At 39.7% G+C, this 27,116-nt stretch overlaps 1 protein-coding gene across 12 annotated transcripts in view; it reads left to right on the top strand.

Annotated features, from left to right (window-relative positions):
* KCNIP1 (potassium voltage-gated channel interacting protein 1) overlaps positions 1 to 26,343 on the top strand; it is a 536,992-nt gene extending 510,649 nt beyond the window's left edge. For 10 of the 12 annotated variants that reach the window (XM_083431001.1, XM_083431002.1, XM_083430993.1 and 7 more), the window contains 7 exons: positions 10,571 to 10,695; positions 18,258 to 18,327; positions 19,071 to 19,141; positions 19,973 to 20,080; positions 22,207 to 22,311; positions 22,525 to 22,587; positions 26,033 to 26,343. In XM_083431001.1, coding sequence (XP_083287127.1) covers positions 10,571 to 10,695; positions 18,258 to 18,327; positions 19,071 to 19,141; positions 19,973 to 20,080; positions 22,207 to 22,311; positions 22,525 to 22,587; positions 26,033 to 26,080 — 590 coding nt within the window. In that variant the 3' untranslated portion in view covers positions 26,081 to 26,343. Of the gene's footprint in view, positions 1 to 1,245; positions 1,276 to 8,197; positions 10,105 to 10,570; positions 10,696 to 18,257; positions 18,328 to 19,070; positions 19,142 to 19,972; positions 20,081 to 22,206; positions 22,312 to 22,524; positions 22,588 to 26,032 lie in introns of those variants that run through there. The other 2 variants (XM_083430992.1, XM_083430995.1) reach the window with 2 other exon arrangements.
* The last annotated feature ends 773 nt before the right edge of the window (positions 26,344 to 27,116 follow it).

The raw sequence follows: 27,116 nt of genomic DNA, 5'->3' as shown, positions 1-27,116 counted from the left end.
AATTGGTAAGCACCCTGCATTCCTGTACAATCTAGGGATGAGCTGAAAAATTTATAGGTAATGCAATTGAGCAAGGAATCTAAATGCGCCCCATGAAAAAAAATATTTGTTTTTGATAGACCAGAATTTCCCCTAAATAGTTTGAGGAAAATGGCTTCTAATGAATGTGGTAAATCTAGAGAGGGCTTAGTTCACCAAGTCTTAATTAAATGGGCACAGATGAGGTTCCCAATAATGGCATGTAAGTAATGCTTGCGTCAAAGGAGAAACAGAGTATACTGATGCTACTGGCAGGAGCCAGCATTATCTGAGATGGTGTTGCATAATCATGAAGACTATTTACATGGCACATCATTGCTGTGAGTCCTGGAAGACCTGCTCCCCTGCCCTCTTGGCATGGGAGGGCGGGGCCCGCCAGAGACCATCTTGGCTGTCAGTCCTGGAAGACCAACATCCTGCCTTGAAGGCCTTTTCCACCTGGGCTGGGAGGGTAGGGCCCTGACTGACCCAGCTACAAAAAGCTGAGGGTGCTGATCAGACTCTTGGGCTAGGGTGGGAATTGTTTTTTATTTTATTTTATTTTATTTTATTTTATTTTTTAAATTTATATATTGCCCTTCATCCAAAGATCTCAGGATCTTGTTATTTATGTCAAAATTGTTCAGTGTGTTTGTGTCCTTTTAAATGTTTTATTTATTTTTATGACTACTTTTGTTATGTTGTAGCTATGTAATTTTTTCATATTGTAAACTGCCTTGAACCTGGTTTGAACTGTGGAAAGGCAGCATACAAGTAATATAATGAATCTATGCATTATTAAAAGTTGAGGGGCAGTCCATTAAGAACTTGTAGCCGATCTACCATAATCTACCCAATTGCCTTGTCTGTAAGTGAAATATTCAAAACGAGCCTAGAATTCCTGGAAAACATGGACCAATAAGGGCTTATTTTTATAACAGATCTCACCATGCCCTCCTTTAGGAAACATTAGCTATAGACATTATCAAATCAGCCATTCATGTCTCCTACTAATATAATTTTGTTTTCAGCAAAGTCAGCTAATATTTGAAAAAATATATATATATTTAAAAATCCACATTAGGTACATATACTTACCCAGTGGTCCACTTAAATTCAGTAAATTGAGCCTATCATCTGGGTCGGAATACTGATTTTTTTAACTGCCAATCCTGATTCTTTATATATATTACTTCTCCTTTTGTTTTTCTCTCTCTCCACATGCAGCATATACTATCCCAAGGAATCTGTTTTTAAGTAAGCTTTCATAACCTTTCTATATATGTGTTTCTTGGAAACAAACAACATCAGTTTTGTCTTTTTTAATTTTGAAAAGACTTTTTTTCCATTTTATAACATCATCGATCCCCCAAACATTAATAGGAAAAATGTTTATTTTATTTACAATGAGAAAAAAGTCCAGTAAATAGTAACAAAAACAAAGTTTACTGGCAACCCAACTTGGAAGCCTTATTGCATTCAACTGAGTTTCCTATATTTTATAAATTATCATGAGATTCCTTTCTTGGGATTTGTTTCTTCTATCATTTCTATTACCGGAGTCGCCTCTTCCACATTCCAGACAACCACCCATTATTTGTCCATTTGAACATTAAGACTAAAAGGGTACCATATTGGATGTCTCTTTCTCTCAAATATATGGTCAATCATTTTAAATCTCTTCTCTTTTACAATATGTACAAACTCACATCTGTCAAAACCTCAATATTAAGTTTTTCAATTTTTAATTCTTTTCTTGGCCTCGGTTTCTTAAAAATAGCATATTTAACTCAGAAGCTAATATATTTTACAAAAGTGTCACAATCAAGTTTATTCCATTATGCATAACATGAAATAATTTTGTATGCCTACTCAATGATCATTTTACACATTTGGTCTAATTCTAAGATATCTTTAAATAATAGCCAACCAGATTGTCACATTCAATTTATTCTGGAAGACCTCTCAGCTTTAATTGTCTCAATTCTGAAACTAATTGTTCACCCTTTATTGGAACTTATTGACCTCATGTTTGTATAAACTGTGTTCAGTAGTAATTTCTCTTCTTTCTACAACACAATTACTTCCTTTATTTTCTTAACCATTTGCTCTTGCATTCGCACTTGGCTATGCATATCTTGAATTTTTTTATCATAAAAACCATTCCTGACAACTCATTAATCTGTCCCATAAATTTTTGATCTCTCTCTTGAAGCAATTGCTTTAAGTTATCCTTTTCCTGCTCTAGTTTTCCTATATTGTTCTAGTTTCTGAACTCATAAGTAAGTCCTTTCCTGCTCTTTCTTCATATTTGTATAATTCATTGGAAAATTCCCTTTTATTCTGCTGTTACCTACATGATTTTGTCTTTTCCTCTCTCTGACTTTCTTGTTTTCCTTCCCTATCATAAAAAAATCACAGATTTCCCTTTTGATTTCCTTCTTCCCATCCCATTCTTTCCACTTCTTTAGCTCATTCTATATCATCCTATCTTAAGGTAATTCTTAATCTAATCAACAACTATTTTAATTCATTTTAAAAGTCCATTCAAATATTTTCATTACTATAATCAGCAATAATTTCTTTAAAGAAAAGATAAAACAATATTTCTTAGTTCTTATAGCTCTTAAATAATCAATATTGTTTTGATCAGATATCCCAAGAACAGCAAATTTATATAGAAGGATTCCAACCAATATTATTGTTTCTATCATTAGTTTACAATTATACCAGTTCATTAGTTTATACAAAAAGAGGGAATAGAAGAAAATTGGGCGGGGGTAGTGAAGAGAAAGAAAAGGAAAATGTTTTATAGAAGCCACAGCTGTGCAACTAAATAGTGCTAAGTAACAAGATTCTTAAGAGAGGCTAAGTCCCTAAATAAGACAGGTAATATTGTTGCTATTAACTATTACTGAGGAGCCAAACTGTTTCATTCAAGTTCCTAAGATTGATAGATTACACACAGAGAGACACAAAAAAGGCAAATATTTCAAGGAATATGAAACAGGCTAGTAAATTACCAGCTAATGTATAAGCAAACATGAGGGCTTTTGTGCTAACTGATTCAGGGAGATACTATATCAATACTTAAGTATCCAAGAGATTATACTTTTTATTCTATTTCCCACACAACTTATTCAAGCGGAGATATGATTCCAATGACTAGTAATTACAAAGATATGTAAAACAACAGTAGGACAAGTACCCATGCATATTATAAATGTTAGTGATAAATATAGGTAAGGATAATATTATTTACCTATCTGCTGTAATAATTAGATGTGCCAGAAAGAACTCATCAATCAGAAGATATTTCTACAGGTACTGATTGAGATAATAGTAAAACATTCATTAGAGGCGGGTGTGTGTGTGTGTGTGTGTGTGTGTGTGTGTGTGAAGTACAGGAACAGAATAGGAAAGATTTACTGAAGCAGATTGATAATTTGGAAACAGAACTGCGAAGAAAATGAACTGTAGACTGATTGTATGGACTCTGCTTTTATATTATATGGAAATACAAATATTATCTGTTGGTTTGGGGATTAATGGGGTTAATTTGTTAATCACTGCACCAGAAAACAAAATGGGTGATGGTAGATTTCATTGAGGATAGAAAGCCTCTATCTTCTTTGGGGGGGGGGGGAGGGTGTTGGTATATTTTGGAGGTCATGTATCCAGAAGCTGTTTTCTGAGTGTAGCTGGTGTTCAGAGATCAGATCATGGCATGATCTCAGGGGCAAACAAGAGTTTGTACAGTAGGGAGAGAGGTGGCAAGAAAGCCATACTGGGATTGTGCAGAGAATAGCCATAGGTAATCAGGGAAGGTTTTACCCCAGAAGTTATAGAGGATTTCCATTATACATTTGCTCCAATCAGAAGCTGCTTACATGCTAGCAACCTCTCCTTGTTATTCTTATATGCTAAGAATCTTTATTTTGTCTTTCAGTAAATGTTTTTTGTCTTGATTCCTTTAAACTGTGTTGACTTCATTTAGAATTCACCCATGTCTTCAGCCAAAGCCCATGCTACTTTGAGGTGCTTTTGGGAAGCCACAAGGAAAGTTTTAGAGTGACTGGGTATCTTTTAAAATCCTGTCAGTTTGGACAAGGCCATGATGCAGATAGGTTCAAGAACCTTGCCCACATCTTCAGGCTACAGTAAGTGAAAAGCAACCAAGCAACTGCAGTACAAGGTCTCATAGCACAGCCCTGAAGACAACCTGGGTGTAAGTCAATGGAAATGAGAGTGATTTTATTCACAAAGTGTTCTGCAAACATGTTACAATGGGCCATTGAGTATTCTGCTCTAAATGACCACAGAAGTAAGAAGGAATGCTTTGCCACTATAGCCGCCATGCATCAGTCTCTAAAATAAACACAGACTGATGCTTATTTGGATTTGTCCAAAATTTGCCACTACTTATGTTATGACTATTTTACTTTTGCTGGTTTATTGCCTGGAGCTACCTTTTATACCATGGAGCAGTGCCGTCTATTTTCAGTTGGAGAGGACATCTCAGAGTTATATCACCCAGTCAAGCTACCACCCTGTTCCAAATATAAACTTAGACTTCAACAACATGAACAAAAATCCCAGCAGCAGTCTGGGGACAAACACTTCAAATACTCCTACTGTGGACTGGAAGCTGCTGAAATTACATTTATATCCTCATTTACAAGATTTTTACAGGAATTATTACCAATGATGCCATTGTTGGTAAACCAAGTCATCATCAATTCATGACAAGGCAGTTGCATTAATCTCCTCTGCTCCCAAGCAAATTATATCAAAATTCAAATAAATTTGCAGATGAGAGTGCGCAGCACATGACAGTTCAGCTATGTGCTGGGAGTTGGGCAGTCCCGAAAACCTGAGCATCATTGGCAAGAGTGGCCTCAGTATGGATTTTGAAGTTATCTGAGACCAGTGTTTTGGATAATCTCAATACTGGATCAGAGACCACCTACAGGCCAGTGAGATTCTACCAGGAAACAAGGAGGGCACTATGAAAGCAAAATCCCCTAACCTAGAGTCCAGCAAACAATGTGATTTGGTGTATGGGAAACCTGTGTAGCCAAGTGACTTCATTCACCCTGTTGCCCATCAGTTTTCCCACTAATGCTGTGCCAGGAAACTGGTCAGACATAACTGGGTCACATCCAATCAACCTCATCCGGCTAGATCTTCCTAATTGAAAGAGAGTAACATGCAACATTACAACATTGAACCAGGTTACCATAAACCATTATAGAGTGATTGTTTGCGTTTTAATCCAAGATTAAATATTGAATCAATAAAAACAAAAAATAAGCATTAAGCAGTAACACTTTTAAGAGATGATAGGTAGTTGATGAAACACACCCCACATTACTTTGACTAGAGAGGGCCTGGGTCAGGAGATCTTTAATTGCTTTCACCCTGTTCTCCTTGCTGGACCAGTAGCTAATTAATCCCCTTAATCAACATAGGTCTCTCTCTGTCTTCCCACCACCTCAGATGCAACTACTGCCAAATCTACTAAGGTTACAAAGAGGACCTCCTTCAAAGAGAAGCCAACTTTCCACAATTCCTATTATGAGATAACACATAACTTTCAACCATTACTAGCTCCTTCTCTCCAAAGCCAAGATCACCTTGCATTGCATCCCTAAGCAAAACTGCAGCTCTCAGTAGAGGAACAGCTGAGAATGAGCGTAGGGTAGGAATGAGAAACCGCTGTTTCAGCCATCATCACAGCAGTTGAAGCTGGCAATATCCAAACTACAGGTTGGCTGAACACAGGAGAACTAGATGACCTTTGCTCTCCTCTCTTGTCTGTATTCCAATATGCCTGTGCCGGACCACATCAGTGAAATGAATTTCTTTTATTAGGAACTAGTTTTGAAGACTGATCTGGAAGTGGTAAGTAACTTCTTTACAGCAGCAAAGATTTGTAGTTCGAGTAGTTAGAAAAAGGCTGATACTTTTCCCTTTCATTGGTATTTCTAATTAAGGCACATTATTGTTATGTCAAAATCACCATATTCCATTTAAAGAATTATAATGATGCAGATACAGTGGTAACTCTGGTTAGGAACACTTCTGGTTATGCACGCTTCAGGTTAAGAGCACCACTAACCTGGAAGTAGCTTCTCCTGGTTGCGGACTTTGCCCCGGGATGTGAGCAGAAATCACGCGCCAGAGGCCCCATTAGCAAAAGCGCACCTCAGGATAAGAACGGTCGCAGCTTAAGAACGGACCACCGGAATGAATTAAGTTTGTTACTAGAGGTACCACTGTACTGATACCTGAATGAAGAAATGCATTTGGTTTGTTGCAGTCCTGAATGACAAGTTTCAACATTCTGTTTACCTGCTTCCCTCCACCCCACTACCCTGTAATATGAAGGCTATTGATTGTGGCTTGGATCTGGAGAACTGCTGGAAGAAGGAGGTTGCCAGTAGGTGGCTTTCCCACAAAACCTTCTCCAGCAACTTTTCACCTCCCCCCACAAGACTCTTCCAAGGTTTGCAGAATCCATCGAAATGAGGTGGACACAGGGGGCTGAGGGAATTTTTGGCAATTACCCACCTCACTCATCAGGATCCCCCAACACTCAGGAGAGGGTTTGGAGGGTTACCCAGGGGAGGAGAGAGTATGGGAAAGTCACCTTCCCCCCCTCCCCTTTTGCTGGTGCTTCTTTGGATGCAAGCCATAACGTTTTCTTACTCTGTTGTGTAATTTAAAAGGAAAGAGGCACCGACTGAATGGCTATGGTTTCATATGATAACTGCTTCAAGAGAAGGCCTGGATGCCCACAGAAGATGCTTTATTGCAAATTAGAATAGCTGGAAGTAACCAGATAAAATTATGTAGAGTCAATTAAGACTTGATTGGGTGCAGGAGGGATTAAAGGGCAGGGAAGCTAGTGTTAATGAAAGCCACTAAAGGGAACAAGAAAGGCTTTAATGGCTGTCTCAGGAGTGGACAAGCAAGTATTAAATGAGAGACACTTGAGAGTGTGAAATATCTGAACTACATACTTGTAAAAGATCTAAGTGCAATTAGAAGGAGTCAAAGCTTTGATGGTTTTGCTGATGAGATACAGAAGGTGTGAACATGTTATAAGTGTGAATAAATCAGCAAATACAGCCGATGTTCAGGGTGGATATCTCCTAATGTATTTTCAGTAATAGCCCCTGCCATAATGTAATCCCAGCCTAAACATAAAAGTAGGGGTGCATTATTGTCACCAAAAATAAGATAACCATATAATGTCTCACATGTCTCTGTGCAAGCAGGGGGGCAACTAGGGAGTGGTAGGGTTGGCCTCCGCCAAGGGTGCAGGGCCAAGGGTGCAGGCCCTGGCTCGGCAAACCCTCTCTAGAGAAAGCAGCACTGTCTCTACAGGCAAGTCACTGAGAATGCAGTCTATAATGAATGACAGTGACTCAAATGCCCGATGCATTGTGCTCAGGCCTAAAGCTGCAATGCCTATGCTGATGAAGGACTATGAACTTATGGGCCATGCCGCATCTATACAGCCACACCTAGAATGAACTGGAAGAACATTACGGTTAGGTACCAACAACTGCTGCTGTGTGTTATGCCACCTACATGGCATTATCTATCCTGTAGCCTAAGTCACCAGCATTGCCTCTTGTGCACTACTTGTGTGACTCCTGTGAATTATAGGGCTGCATATATTGGAAAATGTGTTCTGAATATGGTAGCAGACTGAACATTGCACCCTCTTTTTCACTTCTCTTGGACTTCTGGCTCCATGCTTCATCTAGGAAATCAGACTGACCTATGCAAAGTTCCCTTCTACAGAATTTCAGCCAAAATCTAATTTCAATGAAATCAGCAGGGAGAACAAAGCCATCAAACCTTTTTGTTTGTTTTATTTCATTGGTTTTGCTACTTTCTCTACTGGAAAAGTAAGCTTGTTAACATTTGGTAGCCGGCAAACAGTCAGGTAACTTGTGGGTGGACTCCGACTAAGGGCTTATCCACATTTATGGATGGAACAACTTCCGCACCAGCAGCACAACTTCCCTGTCATCTCATCTGCCAATGCACTATTTACACTACCCCCAAATCTGCTCCGAAGGGTTTGGATAACACCCCAGAACATAGAACGGATTGGGGCGGGGGGTTACAAGGGGAAGAGAGGGAGGGAATGTTTTGCTGTAACTTGTCAGAATTATGTTACTGTAACACACCCACCCCAACTGCAGGAGCAGTGTCTCCCAAACACATTTATGCATTCTGACCATTGCCAGTGGTAAAACACTCATGAGCAGAGCTCCAATATATGGAGCAGAACAAACAGCCACTGCACCCACTGTGTTTTGTTACAGACTCAAAGGGGAACATTCTGCTACATTCTACTTGGGCGACGGAGGGCAGGAACCAAGGAATAAGCACTAGCACAGCACTCTAGTAGCCCTACTCTAGCTTCCTTTCCTCCCTCTCACAACCAGTTATTGTGTATATAGGTTCAGGGAAAATGTGTTCCCACTGGTGACTATTGTTCATTATTCTTTATGAGGTCCATCTGCCTCAATCTCTGCAGGTTAATTATCCACATGGGGTAAATCCAACCTCATGACTGGTAGCAGTAACCAGGATGTTTGTTGCTGTTCCTCTTTGGGGTCGTAACCTATTTTTCTAGGCAGGTTCCTGCGCCCTTGACAACTGAACAGCCATACTGCTAGACAAGAGGTGATGATGTTCCTGACTTTGAGTTGGAGCCACGAGGGACATTTCACCCGTCGAACATTTTTGCTAAATGTTGAACCACTCCCTAAGGCTGGATTGACTACCTGTAAACCCCGCATCTGTGTCTCTCCCCTTTTGGAATTTTCTGCATCCAGACACAGCTAAATAAAGGCAATGGGGTTTTGATATGTGTTGTTTCTTTGTCGCTAAAGAATCGTAGGGAGGGAATCTCTTTCCCCCCAGCCAACATGATATGATTTTGTTTCAGGACAGGACAAAGGAAAATGGGCAGGGAATTTGATAGGGGCTTATTGGGGACTTGAGACAAATGGTCATTTTTCAGCAATGATTTGTCAGTTTTAAAGAATGGCTTGCTCTTTGCCTGTTGCATTTGTTTCTCTCCATTTTCACCAAGAACAGAAAGGAATCCTCTAAATTTGTTTGGCTCACTTTCTTCTAATGGCACAGCAGGCTATGTCAAAAACCCCAGGGGCGCACATGCAATTTTCCCCTGTCTTATTCCTTTCCTCCCTCTTCTTCATAGCCAATATTTCTAGTGGGACACTATTAAATATGAAAATGTTAGGAGAGCAAATGGGATGATTAAAAACAACTGTTCTAGCTCTGAGGAATACCTATACACCAATTTACCTTGGCAGCAAGAAGAACTGCTGTGGCTGGCAAGACAAGCAGGGTGAAGTAATTCTGTGTGTGCACGCATGGTGGAGAGAGGGAGATCTGGGGTTTTACAATGAAAATAGGCTTGGAGAATTAAACGTGCATGTTCAAAGCAAGGGTCAAGAACCTGTGCCCCCCTCAGATGTTGCTGGATTACATCATCCATGATTATTGATTATCAACCCAAGCCAGGTTATTAACTGGCTGGAGTTGATGGAAACAAACTCACTGAGCCGGCAGAGGGTGCAAGGTCAGAATCACCATTCAAAACTACACACAGACAAATATTTAGTAATAGACACAAGTACAATGACCCCTGGTCATTATAATAATAAAAAGTAGGCAAATAGTGCTTGGAAGGCAGACTTTTCGGTATAGCAGTGTTCTTGTGTTTCATGTACCGTTCATATCAGTGAAAATATATTTTGCACAGCGTACACTACCCCACTCCATTACTTCCTTGCTGCTTCTGTAAGCTGAAAAACATGTATGTACTTTAGACAGGAACTCGGGTGAATCTCCACTGATCTTCCGATGACATCATGTTGGCTGTGTCTTCAACCCTTTAAATTCTTTTGTTGCACAACAAAAGAAAAAGAGTAATTTCCATTCCTGCTCGGTGTAGGCATTGTTCACCCTGATCCTAAACATATTACTTAGAAGCAAGTTGCATCAGTTTCAGTGGTATATACTGCCATGAAGGTATGCTTGGGATCACAGCTTTTGTCTACTATGTTTAAGCATGTCTGGTTTCATGTTACACCTATTGCACTCTGTGATATCACGATTGTTCTAAAATATTACTGCATGCTGTGGAATATTTTCAACTCTGTGTATTATTGAGGGAAACTATTTTTCGACAAACTGGAAGCATCTTAAGGTATTATAAAATATCTTTAATGTGTTGGATTGTAACTACTTAAGGTTTTCAACTTTTGAGTACAGTAATAAGTTGTAAAAATACAGGTGAACTTAAAGAGAAATGTGAGGTATGGCTTCTGTCAGTTTTGATTTCATTTCTGATGAAACTGGATGAATACAGTGCTGTATTTTATTATTAGTGTTTCATATTATTTTCAAGATTAATTAGTATTACATTTAACTCCTTCCATCACTTATTGAAATCCAAGAGTTGTGCCTGAAATAAAGCTTTCTGTCTTTGTTTTAGATAAAGTTGAAGATGAATTGGAAATGACCACAGTATGTTACCGGCCAGAAGGACTAGAACAACTTGAGGCACAAACCAATTTCACAAAGAAGGAACTTCAAGTGCTTTACAGAGGATTCAAAAACGTAAGAATGCAAAAGCACTGATAGTGAAATGATCAGCACTTGAGAATATACCGTATTTTTTGCTCTATAAGACTCACTTTTTCCCTCCTAAAAAGTAAGGGGAAATGTGTGTGTGTCTTATGGAGCGAATGCAGGCTGCACAGCTATCCCAGTAGCCAGAACAGCAAGACAGATTGCTGCTTTCACTGCGCAGCGATCCCTCTTGCTGTTCTAGCTTCTGGGATTCAGAATATTTTTTTTTCTTGGTTTCCTCCTCCAAAAACTAGGTGTGTCTTATGGTCTGGTGCGTCTTATAGGGCGAAAAATATGGTATATATTTTTTGTCTTGGTTACATGAATACTGCATACATATTAATGTGCTTTAGAGCAGGAGGACTACTTTTCTAATGTTTTTCATGACATTATTATTATAGTGGTACCTCGGGTTAAGAACTTAATTCGTTCTGGAGGTCTGTTCTTAACCTGAAACTGTTTTTAACCTGAAGCACTACTTTAGCTAAGGGGGCCTCCTGCTGCCGCTGGGCCGCCGCTGCACGATTTCTGTTCTCATCCTGAAGCAAAGTTTTTAACCTGAGGTAATATTTCTGGGATAGCAGAGTCTGTAACCTGAAGCGTATGTAACCTGAAGCGTATGTAACCCGAAGTACCACTGTATTATTATTATTATGTTTAGGGAAGCTTTTAATGTTTAATAGACTATTGTATTTTAATATTCTGTTGGAAGCCACCCAAAGTGGCTGGGGAAACCCAGCCAGATGGGCAAGGTATAAATAATATATTATTATTATTATTATTATTATTATTTATTTATTATACCACCCTTTATCCAAGAATCACAGCACAGTTTACAGTATAAAATCACAAAATACATAATTACTCACAAATTACTTAGCAAATTTTGTCTGTGGCTTCACTTTCCTAATGGCTCAGAACTATTTATAGTTCCAAACTTCTTTTATTTATTAATGTTCTCACAGTTAATTGTGACTAATTAGAATCTTTGTCAATATTAAATATATTGGATTGGACATCTAGGTAATGTTCCTCCCCCCCCCCCCCGGTGATTTAAGAAGTAGGAACTGCATATTCTATACAGATTGTTTAGGTCTATGCCCAACCTTTAAAAGTGCTAAGAGTTTTGCTATACGGCTTGTGGGTTTGCAGCCGCCAGCCAGAAAAACACCTCTTCCAAGCTGCTATTTGTATTGGGTGCAGGAGTAATAGGAGTTTGGAGGCAGAGGCAATTTTCACTGGGACCAGAGAAGGAAAGGATTAAACCTCTATCCCGCAATACTGCAGCTTCTTGGACCCATGCTTTCTAGGCAGGGGACAAACAAGTGAAGTGTGAATGAACCCTAAGACATTCTCAGAGGAAATAAATTAAAAAATGGACTTAAGGTAATTAAGCCCATTATTTTCACTGGATCTATTCTGAGTATGACTTGTCCTGGCTTGCCCCTCGAAGGAAGGCACACGCCTAATAGTTAACTCTTTATCAACAAAATAAGCACTTACAGTAGCTCTCACAGTGTTCCGGTTACACACATGCTTCTAGCTTCTAGGCAGCTGTCCACAGGTCTGGGCCCTACAGAGCAATTGCAGCAACAGTGGGACCATGAGCTTATACAGCAAATGACTGATTTACATAAAATCTTGCATGCATGCACAGCACCAAATCTGGAAGGTGCTTTTTTTTTTTTATGTCACTAAAAGGGCAGAACAGGTACAGGACAGAACACTTTCTGTGGGCCCACACAGACATGCACGGAAGCCTGAAATGCAACCCCTGTGCAAACAGAGGATTGCTTGTATGTGACGGATTGCATGTATGCAATCTAGGACTTCTCCTGCATGGAAGTCGTTGCTGCTCTTCCCTCATCAAGTTCCTCCAGGTTCTAGGAGACAGTGGGACAGGGGATGGCAGGGATTCACCTGTCCCCCTCACCTGATCAGCCTCTTTCTCCACCTGCAGCCCCCCTGTTCATCCCTGAAAGCTCTACCCCTTCTTCTTCCCCCTGCCCTGGCTCCTGCTTCATGGGTGGCACTGGACCCCATAAATCCCTGTCCCCCTCTCCAGCCCCCTTGCCTCCAACACACACTCATCAGAGCCCTGCCAGTCTCGGACATTGCCATCTAATCACATATCTGCCTTAGCACAGAACTCTTGAGAACTGAACTGTCGGAAATGAATTAATATAACCAGAAACTGAAAACAAAAGACCAGCTCTTTTATATACCACTTTTATTTGATGAGAAGTAGATTGAGTTGTGGTCATCATGTGACTGATTAACACATCCAGATCCTGATTTTTCTTACAGTAAGGATTTGTTTTGCCATGCTTCATTTTCCAAAGCTTTCCAGTGGCAAGGTAGATCCAGATCTTAATACATGGTAAACCAATAACATGCCCACTCCCACCAAAGTAGTAATTCAAATGATATAAACCTCAAATTTGTTACCAAAATGATTTGACTGCTGGGGCAAAAATGGGCACTGATAAAATTGATATTTTTTGAGAACACATTTCTCTCTAGTTTTTATGTCGCATACAGTGCCTCTTCTCTTTGCGTCTTGCTGCAAAGTTAACAATCTGATTGAAAGGGTCATGTACTGCAGGAATTATTACTGGGCCTGTTATCTTTAATAGGTCAACAGCATTCATATATGAAAAGATCAGAGTACATTAATAGATATCTCTTTGAGAGATGGAAGTCCCTTTAAAATGCTCTATCGTGTGCCTTTCCACTATTGAATTGCTGAATTGAATTCAAGGCCATGGGACTTAAATGATACATGCACTGTGCAATGCCTCTAACTTTGGATAAACTAAATCAGTCATCTGACATGGGCTGGAGGGACACAAAGCATAGAAGCAAAGGAAAACCTAAAACCCTATACTTCCTTTAATTAAAAAGAAAGATCAGAAAAACTTCACAGTATCTGCCATTTATTCAACACTCAATAGCCTCCTAACCATAAAGCTTAGTGACTGACCTCTTGTCTCACAAACTACTGTTGTGAATAAAAAACGAGAAGGTGATGAGGCATCATGTATGCCCCTGAGCTCCTGGGAAATAAGGTGGGATATATATGTGGAAAAGTAAAATAAGCAAATCAAGACATGTGTAGGTGGTGCTTCAAGCAGCTCACGGTCTTAGTTTTGGCAGGAAAGGAAAGGGAGAGAAAATTGTAATAAGTGAAGGGGTAGATATATACCTAGTTTGACTTTTTATCATGTAGCAGAACGCTGCTAAAAAAAATTGGTGTGCACTTTAATGGAGATCTGCAGACAAGCCAAGAAAGCCATGCAGTGTAATTGTGTTTTGTTTTGTTTTAAAATTCATGGTCTGTGTGGGACCAGCCAAGGGCCACATAGTCAAAAACAGTTCATTCAAGGAAAACACTGATTGCTGAGGCCAGAGAACAGGCTCCACACCAAAAATCGAAACTGGTGAAAGAGAGAATAAGCACATTAAGAGGAGAGTATGCAAGTCTTTCATTTTTTTATTCTCTTGCAATACAATTTCTTGATAAAGGGTTACACACAGGCTTATCAGCATCTGGGACAGGGTGTCAAACCAATAATGACTAAGACAAAACAAACCCTTGGTCTGGGTTTTCAAAAAATGCCAATACATAGTTTTTAAAAAACTAAGACTTGTGAGCAAATAACAAACCATAGCTTTTGGTCATGGTTGGTAGCAAATAAAGCATAATTACATTCTAGGCAGGGCTCACACATAGTGCTAAACTAAAGTTAATAAACCTTAGTTTAATAAACCATGATTTTGCATTGTGTGCCAACCAGGCCACTTCTTCCTCCACACTTCTCATGTCGATCCCTTGTACAAAGTGCATGAACAACAAAGAATGGCAATTTCCAAGTAAATACTACTGCGTTTGAAGCAGGCATAGGTAAGAGTGAATTGGTAAGAGGAACTGGCTTCAAGTTGTTGAGTCCATTGAAATAAATGGGAGGTATCCAGTAGCCATTAGTTATTTCACAATAAAAGCCAAAATAAAGGGACGTGTTTTCATCATAAGCTTTGATATCCCAATTCTGTGAATGCTTAAACTATGGAATGATGGAAGAGTACTGGAATACCCCAATTATTTTTTGTGTATACACTTTTTAAAAAAGTTATGTTAATGCATTGTGTGTTAACCAGACAGAAGATTCATCAAAGTCTTCATAAGCAAGTCTTAAATAGCTATGCAGCCTCCAGTATAAATCAAACTAAGGGGCATACCTGCTTTGTTTCACAAGAAATAAGCCTGGCAAGTCAGCCATATTAAGTTATTCTCCCCTACTAATGAAGTCTCGTGAGCATTATTGGGTCTTATGAGACAAAATTGTGATCATTTTAGGTACAAATGAATTGGAATTAGCAGATGCATCTGAAAGCAGCCCAGTCACAGAAAGCTGAAACTAGATGATCAATGGCCAGATTGCCTTTTTATACTGTTCCAGAAGGTTTTGTTCAAAATATTGCCAGAGATCATAGTGAACTATAAAAAATGATTTTAAAAATGATGTAGGGAGAACATCAAACATTTTAGTTGTGCATGCATGACAGTGATACTATCATATCAGGAATGTTGTGGACTATGGGATAAATTCAACATAGTGCTATGGCAATTTTTAGCTTGGGATATGGAACAATACCACCTCTCCTCTTTCTGGGGAATCTCCTGACACTACCAACCCCAGTCAATTTCGGCTGCTGCTGCTGCTGGGAGCAGATAGAAGAAAGCCCTGTTGCACTAGCAGAAATTCTTTCATGGGCTTCTGCTAGTGGGGCTAGTTAGTTGAAACCTGTCCTACATTTCCAACATCCCTGGTCTTTGTCCAGGTGGCCTGGGGCTGATCGAAGTACAAGTCCAAAACGTGTGGAGGGTGCCACATTGGCTACCGCTGCGGTAGGGCCTCTAGTGGCAAATATTCCTATAAAGTCTGCTGAACCAGCAAAATCTGGGAGGAGCCAGATCTCATTAATTTAATTAATCAATTAACCAGATCTAATTAATATTATCGTAACAAGTGAGAATATTAATTAGAACATGGTAGAACAACTTCAAGCTGCAGACTGTGACAAGATAACAGATCAGCATCTATCTTTGTTCCATAATGGCACATGCACACACACGGTTTCTGGGCTATCAATACAAAGGAAAGATGACTGGGTCACTTAGGCTGCAGCCCTATACTCACTTATCTAGGGCTGAGTCCGATTGAATTACTTCTGATTTTGCTATCAATACTGACATTCTTTTTTCCTGTATCTGAGGGACAAACACATGGGACAGAGTTCCATAATTAACTGAAAGCTTTGGGGGGGGGTGGCCAGTGTGGAAGCCTCTATCCTTGTGGATGGGGGAGGTGTAAGTGACCCGATTCTGACCAGGCCTGCAATTGAGGCAAATGATTGTCTCCATATCCATCATGCTAGATCAGGATCAGCCCCTATGTTGTCTGTATGTTAAACCTCTCCCTCCAACTCTGCATATGTGGGTAGATCTATATGACTAATATTGGGGTTTAATTTCACCCCAGATTCTGAATGGCTAAGTTCCTTTATTTTTATATGTTGGTTCATATATGATGAACCAGTGATGTCACAAAATAAATATTCTCTCCTGTTTCTGTTCTGAAAAGTATTTGTTGATTTATTCTGGCTAAGTGTGCCCTTAAGTCTCCCAGGAAAACCAATGGGACTTAGCTTAGCTTCATGGGTGCTTAGCTTCAGTGGGATTGGGCTCATTGTCTGCTTGTTCAAAAGCCTCTCTTTCACTCCTCAGCGCTTCAATTTTTACTATTGTTATTGTCAGCACTTGTGGTGCCTCCAAGTGAGGGATTAACTTTAATTCTCATTCATTCTTTTCATTCCCTTCTATTTAAGCATCTTTTGCCCTAAAGATATTTAAATATCTGAACGATAAAATGCTGCTTTTGAATGCTGCTCCCTAGATATTCAGGCTTATAATAATAATAAAAGTTTTCTTTGACTGCATTAGAGCTCATCCACCTGGATGTAGTAGCAATGGAATAAGGATAGCATAAAATTAAAATTAAAATTAATAGCTGCAGAAAAAAGAAAGAACTTCTTATTAAGAAACCCGAAAACGGGAGGGTAGGAGGTCAAGGGAGGTGTAGGGAAAAGGTTTAAATATTTAAAAATATAATGTTTTAAGGAAAAGGACAAAAACGGTAATGAATGTCATTCCTGCGTTATGTACGGATATTGCTTATTAATCTGTTGATTTGTTTTTTCCTTTTCTTTTTGATCTTTTTCTTTTTTTTCTTTCTTAAGAGAAACTCAATAAAAATAATTTTTTAAAAAAAGGATAGCATAAAAGAAATGCAAAGAGAAATGATAAACGAAAATATTCAAGTTTCATTGGTGGTACTGTTGGTTAGCGCAGGACCTTGGGGCAGAAGCCCAGGCCCACTCAGCAGAATAAGCAGAAGTGTAAGCAGGGCTGGCTTACCTCAGTTTAAAGTGCAGTACTATGCATTACCATCTAATGAGGTGGATCCTTGTAAGACCATTAAATCCACATCTAAAGTATCGTAACCTAACAATAGCATTGAATCAGTGGTCAATTCTGGGACGTATATGTGGTACTTTATCCTGAGTCAGTGAGACTGATTGCATTATGGCACTGAAAGCCCAGCCATACAGCATTCTCCCTAGCATTCCATCTAGAGAACTGAATAAACTGGGTCATAATTAATATTGGCACACCAATAAGAGAAGAAAAAGCAAGTCACTTTGCTAAATCAGACCAAGTTCAGCATTTTTGTTCTAGCAGCCAGTAGAAGAGCATAAAGGTAACAGTAACCACTTGTTGACTGCACTCAGAATCCTGTTAACAGAGGCATGGAGGTAATTTGGGAAACATCAAAATGTACATTCCAGGAGTAGCCAATGTAATGCACTCCAGATGTTGTTGGACAGCCACTCCCATCATCCTTGACCATTTGCCATGCTGAAAGGAGTTGATGGGAGTTAACATAAGAATGTAAAAAAATTAATCTAGTCCAGAGTCCTGTTCTCAGAGTTGCCTGACAATATCTGGAGAGAACTGCATTGGCTACCCCTGGTATAGTCAGACAGCCCAACTTCCCTTGATTCTTGTAGTTTTCATTTGATGGAAATCAAATTGAAGTTTGTTGCCTGAGGTGGGGGGGGGGTCAAACTCACAGCAGTCTCTACAATCTTGTGTTTCATGGACAAATTAATTTTTTTCATCTTCTCCAGATGAAAATCTCCAGATATTTTCATCTGCTCCAGATATGTGCAGTAGAGTGAATTATGTAACGAACCCCCTTCCACTTAATTTTTTAGTGTCTGGTAACCACAAAAGTCATTGCTTATTGATAGAAGGCAGGGGACAGGAGTGATTGAAAGTACCACAAGAGATTGCTTGGGTGCTAGCATACATCCTGTACAGAACGTGCACAGAGGTACAGTATAAGGATATGAATGCTGTGTCTGGGAACAGGCAGAATTGCAAATGAAATCTTAACTGTTTTTTACTCATTTTTTTTCTCCAACAGGAATGTCCTAGTGGAGCTGTTAATGAAGAGACGTTCAAACAGATCTATGCACAGTTTTTCCCACATGGGGGTGAGTGGAGAGCATTCCATCTATGAAGTGTAGCTCAAATTTCAGAAATGATGAGTCACACAAAAATGATGCACATCAGCTTAAGAAAACTGATCTCCCTATAGAGGCGTTGGAATGCAGGGCTGACAGGCACCTCCAGTACATTAAAGTATTGAACCAAAACTGACTCTGCATGTGATTTTAAAATGCTCATGATATGGTTGTTGTATAATTTTGAATATCATTTTGGATAATGTCAGAATACTTGCATGTAGGACTGTAGTTTACATATGCTTATAAAAATAATTTAATTAGAATCAGAAGTGTCTATCTCAGTGATTTTGGAGAGGATAGTTGTAAAGGGTTTGTGAATAGTTTTGTGAGCCTTGATTGGCTATGGTCAGCCATATGCATTGGAAACATTGTTCTCTCTCTCAAATTGGCTTCATATTCTGTTTAGTGACTGAAACATAAACAAAGAGCCAAATCTGGCTAGATATCTGATCTCTAACTGGCTGGCATTATGTGGGAAATAATGAAATAGTGTATGGGGGAAAGATAGCAGAAGCAGCAGCAAAGGGAGAAGAGGCTGTGAACAGTAGTGAGCAGGTATGAGAAAGCTAGGATTTAAGAGGTTGGGTGTGTCCCCTCTCAAATCACTACTTTCAAGTTGAAAAATTAACCAGGAGAACATTAAGCTCAGCTGTACATATGCTTATTTAAATTTCTTTAACAATACATCCTCTTACTGTGTTTTATTTCAGATGCTAGTATGTATGCCCATTATCTCTTTAATGCATTTGATACAGCACAGAATGGATCTGTGAAATTTGAGGTAACGGAATAATAGTTTGTTCTGATTATTATTGTCTATCATCTTACTGGACATCATAGTTTCCAAACCTTTTCTTTTCCTTGTCTCTGAAGAAAAGTGTTGTAGGCCTGGCAGCTTGTACTAAATGTAACCAACAGAAATTGATCCAGTACATGTTGTCTTCTCATTCTTGATACAGCCCATCCCCATGCAAGCCCCATGGAAGTGAAAAGGTTGGCACCAAAGATATGGGGTAATATGGTTGAAAGATCCTGGAAGCAAAATTTAGGTTGCTAGGTAGCATGTTGAAAGCCAGACGCTAGAAGGTAGCTTTCTCTATCGCAAATTTGTAGTTTCAATGTGTTGATGAGACAGTGTCAGGTAGCAGGTTTTGGATTTGTTAGGCACTGGGGGAAATCTGGGATAAGCTGGGCCTATGCAAAAAGGACAGACTCCACTTGAACCAGAGTGAAACCAGACTGTTGGTGCTTAAAATAAAAAGGTAGCAGGACAACTTTTAAACTTATTGTTGAGGGAAAGTGGACAGGAGCTGAGAAGAGTCCACTTTGGAACAAAACTCTTCCCTGGAATGAAGATAAGAAAAATGATAAAAATGTATGTGGGGGAGGTATGGAACTAGGCACTGAGACTTGGCTGGTAGGCAGAATCATCAAGTCACATCGCTGTATCCTTAGGATTAATGAAGGGATGGTTAATGGTGTAAATAAATGTTATTGCAGAGAAGGGAATGTTATAATAAGGCAACATATTATAAGACACACACTTCTATACAGAGACTTGGAGAAAACTTTCTGCCCCAATTAAAATATATTTGTATTCTTCTGTCAAAAGGATTTTGTGATGGCACTATCCATTCTTTTGAGAGGAACAGTTCACGAAAAGCTACGATGGACATTTAATCTGTATGACATAAATAAAGATGGCTATATAAACAAGGAGGTGAGTCAGAGCGTTTTAAAGGAAATGAAAATGGAGGGTTGGAAAATGCTGTTCAGCTGCTCATCTTAAAACATACGTATTTTTCGCCCTATAAGACGCACCAGACCACAAGACTGTTTTTGGAGGAGGAAAACAAGAAAAAAATAATATTCTGAATCTCAGAAGCCAGAACAGCAAGAGGGATCGCTGCGCAGTGAAAGCAGCAATTCCTCTTGCTGTTCTGGCTTCTGGGATAGCTGCGCAGCCTGCATTCGCTCCATAAGACGCACACACATTTCCCCTTACTTTTTAGGAGAGAAAAAGTGAGCCTTATAGAGCAAAAAATACAGTAATTCAACCTTGGCATGACAGACTGAAAACACCCCAGCCCAGGTCAGCATGTGCTGCCTATTCAACTATTGCTGGCTCTGAGCCAGAGCCAACTCACACTCATACATCTTATTTAAAGGAAAAAATAATTATGAGTTGGCTTTTGATACATGTTAAATAATAGGTATTTTCTATTATCTTATTATTTTTAAAAAAATCTACCTGGACCCTCACCCTAGACCCCAGGAGTTACAACAAATTCAATTATAATATATAACTCTCTAGGTAAAACTGAAGCACTTTAATTTTGGTTGAATCTCAAAGAGAACACATCTATATGACATTAGCAAACTAACAGGAGGAATAAGAAAACAGGAAGTAATGCAATTGTTGGACATACCGTGCCAGAGACAAGACTTTGAGAGAACAAAATGTCTGACTTAGATCTCGCCAACCAGTTTCCTTGGAAGAAGATGAAAGCAGGGAACAAGTTCACAACACATTTGTGGCCACAGTAATAATGAGTCTCACAGATAAATTAACAGCACATGGTACACCATATGCCAACTTGGCCATTTTAGTCCTTAACAACTTCGCCGATTTCATGACAACAACCTCCCTCAATATGTTCAACAAATTACATGAACTAATTATCTCTTTTGAACCACAAGCTGTGCCAGGAAGTGTTTGTGTTTCTTTGAAATGGAACAGTCTAAGGTTCATAAGGCTTGCTACATACATCAAAGAAGCCAGATACCTTAGTCGAATTTGATCATGGTGGTGAATGAGACATCAGCAATCTGCAAGAACAGCCTAGAAAATTGTGATTCCTTTACAAAATCAGTCAAAGCCAGACCCCTCTACTCAAATGCTAGTGTAGATTCTTGCTTAATGTATGTAATATACTGCATTCAAATTGAACTATTCAAGAGATTATCTAGCCATCTCTATTTAAACAATAGAAACAAACAATTACAATCAGATTTAGGTAGGTAGTCATGTTGGTCTGACGCAGTCAAAATTAAAAAAGAACAAATGGTCCAGTAACACCTTATAGACCAACTAAGTTTATAAGGTCTCCTGGACCATTTTTATTTTTATTTCAATTACAATCGGATTCAAGGAGGTGCACAGTCATGGCCACCACAGTAAAATGCATGAAGATAATTTGGTAAATTAAGCCAGCTTGCCTTTAGTATTACATTAGAAAAGACTGGTGGAAAAGCACACTTTACAGTCATTAAAAAGTAATGTGTGTATACAAGAAACTGCAGAGATAGATAGATAGATAGATAGATAGATAGATAGATGATAGATAGATAGATAGATAGATAGATAGATAGATAGATAGATAAGCAGTCAGGGAGAGGGGTGTTCATTAGCCTAATTTCACTTTATACAGAGGTCCACAAATGGAAACTACTTTTTTAAAGCTATTGAAACTCTCAGATATATTCACCAGGTCTACCAGATGGCATTTGCAGAGCAAATTTGCTCCCAGGTTAATAATAATAATAAAAATCCATAGAATGCATAGCTACCAAGCATAATTTTTTCCTTGAGGGAGGTTAAGGAGTGGAAAACTCTGTGTATTTTAGATTTCAGAATATGTTATATTCATAGGTATTTAGATCTAAAGCACAGCAACACTATTCCTTTGTGTGTGGGCTTTCAAAAAAAAACACAGAATAAGGGTGATGCCCACAAACTAGCTGCATTCTCTTTGTTGAAGGTTAATACTAGAAATGTTAGTGAGTCAACTCATTGCCAGAGCCCTGTTTGATGTCTCCCTTGTGCTTTGATTGTCACAATTCCAGGAAATGATGGATATAGTAAAGGCAATTTATGATATGATGGGCAAATACACCTACCCAGTGCTGAAAGATGACGCTCCAAGGCAGCACGTAGAAGTTTTTTTCCAGGTAAATTTCCATTTGTTAGTGCACATATATCTCCCTTATGTTTGAACTCATACCTACTATATTTTCAGTCATTTTGTTTCTGGGCAGTGGAATCTGTTTAAATCTGCAAAACCACATAGATGTATATGAATCCTATCAGTGCTATATTATACTGCACTTTGTAAATGCAGTAGTGCTATGAACTCAAAGAGTTTGTATTTTTCTGTATTGCAGAAAATGGATAAAAATAAGGATGGTGTCGTTACTCTGGATGAGTTTATTGAGTCATGTCAGGAGGTAAGACTTACTTTCATAGTAAAGCTAACCAAGAGATTGTCTCATGCCAGAAAGCTCAGATTTCACTTCAACCAAAAGCTGAGAGCTCCAGGACATCAGGTTTTGATTGGGCCATTATGGCTGAACTTCCTTATGAAGTTCAGGATTCTTTGCTGCACTTCACCACTGGTAGAAAGAACAGGGAAGACACAGCGCACATATTGCATACAATGGGGCTGCACATACAGTTGCAGTTTGGAGATAAAGGGATTGCGTACATGTGCACAGAGAACGCCATATATCTGTATTATCCGGATATGTCCAAGTCATGTTCTCAACTGTCTGTGCAACTGAGAGTACAATCTTATGCATACTTAGAAAAAGGTCTAGTGGGATTTATCCCCTTGTGGGTGTATTTATTATTTCACACTAAGAGTAGCAAGGCTCTCTTAGCCATTCTGTAGACCTTCACTTATTGCACACATTCTCCATGTGTTAGGATGATATACAGGTAGAGATTGAGATAGCTATAGCTATAGCTATATATTTACTAACCTAGAAGTGAGAAACAACTCCCCAAATTTCCATCTCTCTGCTCATCTGAAATCACAATTTCCAGATGATTCCTGAAAGCAGTAGCTGCTGCATTTTAGTTTCTATATGAAGAAAAGACTGCAACCATGGCAAAACTAAAAGTTGGTGGAAGGTTCCAATGTAAAACAAGGCATGATACCTTATACTCTCAAAAATGGAAATGGTGTGAGTGCAATTGCCTCAGCATTCCTAAGGGCTCATCCACAATTAGCTTGTCCCATGCCTAGAAAGCCCTAAGTGCAACCGGAAACCTGCACAGCACTCATGAGATCCTAATCTAACTGAGTCTGTAACTGTTTCCTTTTAACAATCTATCTCAAGTATTTATGGCTTTTGACACCAGGCTTTACCCAACCTGCACTTCACTGAATTCTTTGCTCAGTGAAGAATTATGCAGAACCTGAAGGCTTGTTCACACACACTGTGACATTTTGATTAGTGCTAGTAAAGAGGTTGCTATGGATTTTGAACAGTTCTGTACGGAAGCTACTCATGCAAAGTACAGCAAATCAATCGGAACCCCAGTGTTTGACCCCAAAATGGTTTTAAAATAGGCATAAGTTGGAACTAGTGGCAGCTGCCTAGATATCTTCTGTACTGAAGATTGTATTTGTGCAAACTGGGGGGTGAACTAGAAAAAGTAGCTTATGTGGTTCTTATGTCTCTGAAATTTTGAAAATATAAGTATTTTTGTAAGCTCAAGATAAACGTGAAATAAATGAACACATGGCTTTTAGAAAGAGGATTAAAATTAGACATCTGGAATACCATCCAGCTCCACTGAAACTAATTGACTTTAGTGGAATATTGATTGCTCCCCTGCTCCCCTGTTCTTTAATTCAACATTACACATAGATGTAATGGGAAGTGCCACAGGGAAGGTAAACTATAGGAGGGCCATATCTCAGTGGTACAGCATCTGCTTTGCATGCAAAAGGCCCCTAGTTCAATCCCCGGCATTTCCAGGTAGACCAGAGATATGTCCACTGCCTAAAACTCTAGAGAGCCACTGCGACCCGCTCCATACTCTGCACTTAGTTTGCTTGTAGATTCTATTTTATATTACTATATTAATTGGATATGCATATTTGGATCACCATGGTCACAGTAGGTTAATGTCATTTGGAATAATACGCCATAATAATATGCTTATAAATTAAGAAGTCTTCAGTAGGAGAGAAGGTACCTCATCTTGGAAAGGGAATGAGAGCAGTCAATCCTAATTGACTCCTAATGTACTAATGAAGACTCTCACAGGTCAAAGCAAAGTTCTCATGCTGGCATTTGCGTCTGCATTGCAGCCCAAGTTGTTTATAGTGTATCACAGTCCAGAAGCAGGGCCTTGAATGCAAAAAAAAACACAACAACAGAGGGCTGGCAGTATATAGCACTGGGAGATATGCAAGTTTGCATAAAAAACATGTATAAAATAGGAAAAAAATCATAGCATTCAGAGCTATTTCATATGGAAATTGGTTTTGGCCATAGACACTGGTACATTTGCACTCATTTAAACATGTTTCTATTATTTTCCAGGGACTTACCGTATTTTTCGCCCTATAGGACGCACTTTTTCCCCTCCAAAAATGAAGGGGAAATCTGTGTGCGTCCTATGGGGCGAATACAGGCTTTCGCTGAAGCTTGAAGAGCGAGAGGGGTCGGTGCGCACCGACCCCTCTTGCTCTCCAGGCTTCAGAAAGCTATCAGCAAGCCTGGGGAGCCCGCAGGAGTTCCCGCAGGGCTCCCTAGGCTGCGGATAGCAGCCTGTCGCCCAGCGCGTGGGGCGCCCTGAAGCCGACCGCCCAGCACGCCGGGCAGACATCCGCAGCGTCTGGAGCCCTGCGGGAGTTCCCGCAGGGCTCCCCACGCTGGGGATAGCAGCCTGCCGCCCAGTGCGAGGGGTGCTCTGAAGCAGAGCGCCCCGTGCGCCGGGCAGAAATCGGCCAGCCCCACAAGCTCGGGGGACAGCGGGGAGGTGCAGCGCCGTCATACCGCTGTTCCTCGACCTGGTTTGGGGGGGGGAATAAAGGAAAAAAAGATGTCCTTTATTCCCCCCCCCCAAAAAAAAACCTAGGTGCGTCCTATGGGACGGAGCGTCCTATGGGACAAAAAATACGGTAACTATGCATTTACAGTACAGAAAGGCCATTTCCATTTTTGTTACCTCTCTCTCTCTGACCTAAACTTCAGTTGAATGATTGGGGTGGGGAGGCATTCCCAGGTCACCAGAATGGTATTCCACAGTCCCATCTCTCTCCACCCAGGCAAGCAAGGGGCTTTATTACAGTTCAAAGGAACATTCCATCCAAGCCAAAGAACTGCAGTGGTGTGTAAACAGTTGTGTGGCCTAAGGGGAGGTGTTGGCTGGATAGAATCCTGAAAATCATACAGGGAGGGCTGGGGGGCCATATTTGCTCCCCCCCCCAACTTGAAGTTCCTCACCCTGGTATATAATATATATTTAAACGTAAAGGCAGCAACTTCAAGTCAAGCAATGGCGCAGGTCTATACATAGTTTTTAGTTCAACAAACTGATTCATATATATTTACAGTAAGTATATGAAATGGGAAATGGCATTTAGCTTATAGTTTGATGAAATGAACTTGATTAATTGCAAATGATGATTTAAATGACTAGGATCCAGTTGACAATTTAGATTCTATGCAAATTTGGGATAGTTGTGCAACCTCAAGGCTTACTGCCTTGTTCCATTGCTGCTTGCAGGCCACAACATGGACTCGTCCATAGTCAACTTAAGGTTTATTTATGGATCTTCGGGGGGAAAGCCATCTCTACCGGTCCTCCAGGCCTGGCAGAGCTGTTTGTGTATGCAATATAAATATGCATGGTTTATTTTCTCATTGCTTTCAGGATGACAATATCATGAGATCCTTACAGCTTTTTGAAAATGTCATGTAACAGCAGCTGAAGAACAGCATAGGAATCTGAGACTTTATATGTAATGAGACCCTGAAGAAAATGAGTCAAGATTTTTCTCCCTGCCACCTTTTTTGATGAAAGCTTTTTACTACTTGGACATACTCAGCGTGCAAGGATTTTATATGCCATCGCAAACTGAGCTGTGTCTCTGAACGCAACAAACTCCATCTCGCCTCCCTCAAGAGACACTGATTAGAATTTATTTCATTTGGAAGCATGCTAATAAAACCTGACCAGAGAGACCTGCTGCTTAAAGTTTAATGAATTATTGAAGTTTAAATGATTAAAACAATATTCAAGTTTCTGTTAGCTAATCACAAAAGTTCTGCTGCTTTTGCTCTAGCAAGCTGGATTGCATATGGTACCACAGCATCAATAGCTTGCTATACATCTGTTGTAAGCAGAAACTCTTTTTATATCATCACGGGACAAACAGTTGTGCTTATATTTTGCTTTGACAGTGAGATATGTGCTAGAAAAACTCATGCTAGTTTTGCAAATGGACACAAATCTAACATGGTAAATGGCCAGCAAGATTAATTTAGGTCCTGTCTAGATGATCAGTTTGTAGTCAACAAAAGCAAAGGAAATGCTTCCTGTTCAGAGACAGATACTGCATTTACCCAGAACTTAAAAAGGCAACAGACTGCTGCTAGGGAAATGATTTATTTCCCCCACTGGCAAAGCTGTTGTAAGCTGGAGGGCTTTCAGCAGTTGGCTGTTTCCTAGTGTCCATGCTATCAATAATAAAAAGTGATGCAATTCCATCCTCACCACATAGCCATTTGATATAGCAACTCTAACACCAATGCTCTGCCTGCAAAGAGGGGACTCGCTGAGAGCTGGAACTGACTCTTCCTAAGACAAAGCTTGGGGAAGCCTCTTGTCAAGTATTACCACCAACACCTCCATAAGAAGTCTTCCCACTTTGCCACAAGGTAGGACTCCAAATCAGCTATGCTGGTGGAGGCTGATGAGTGTTGTCGTCCAAAATATCTGGTGGGCACTGGGTTAG

Source organism: Podarcis tiliguerta (genome assembly GCF_965153285.1).
Source record: "Podarcis tiliguerta genome assembly, chromosome: 2".
In the NCBI taxonomy this organism is placed as follows: Eukaryota; Metazoa; Chordata; class Lepidosauria; order Squamata; family Lacertidae; genus Podarcis; species Podarcis tiliguerta.
Note: the sequence above shows the minus strand (reverse complement) of the source record. Positions and strands in the feature narration are given on the sequence as shown.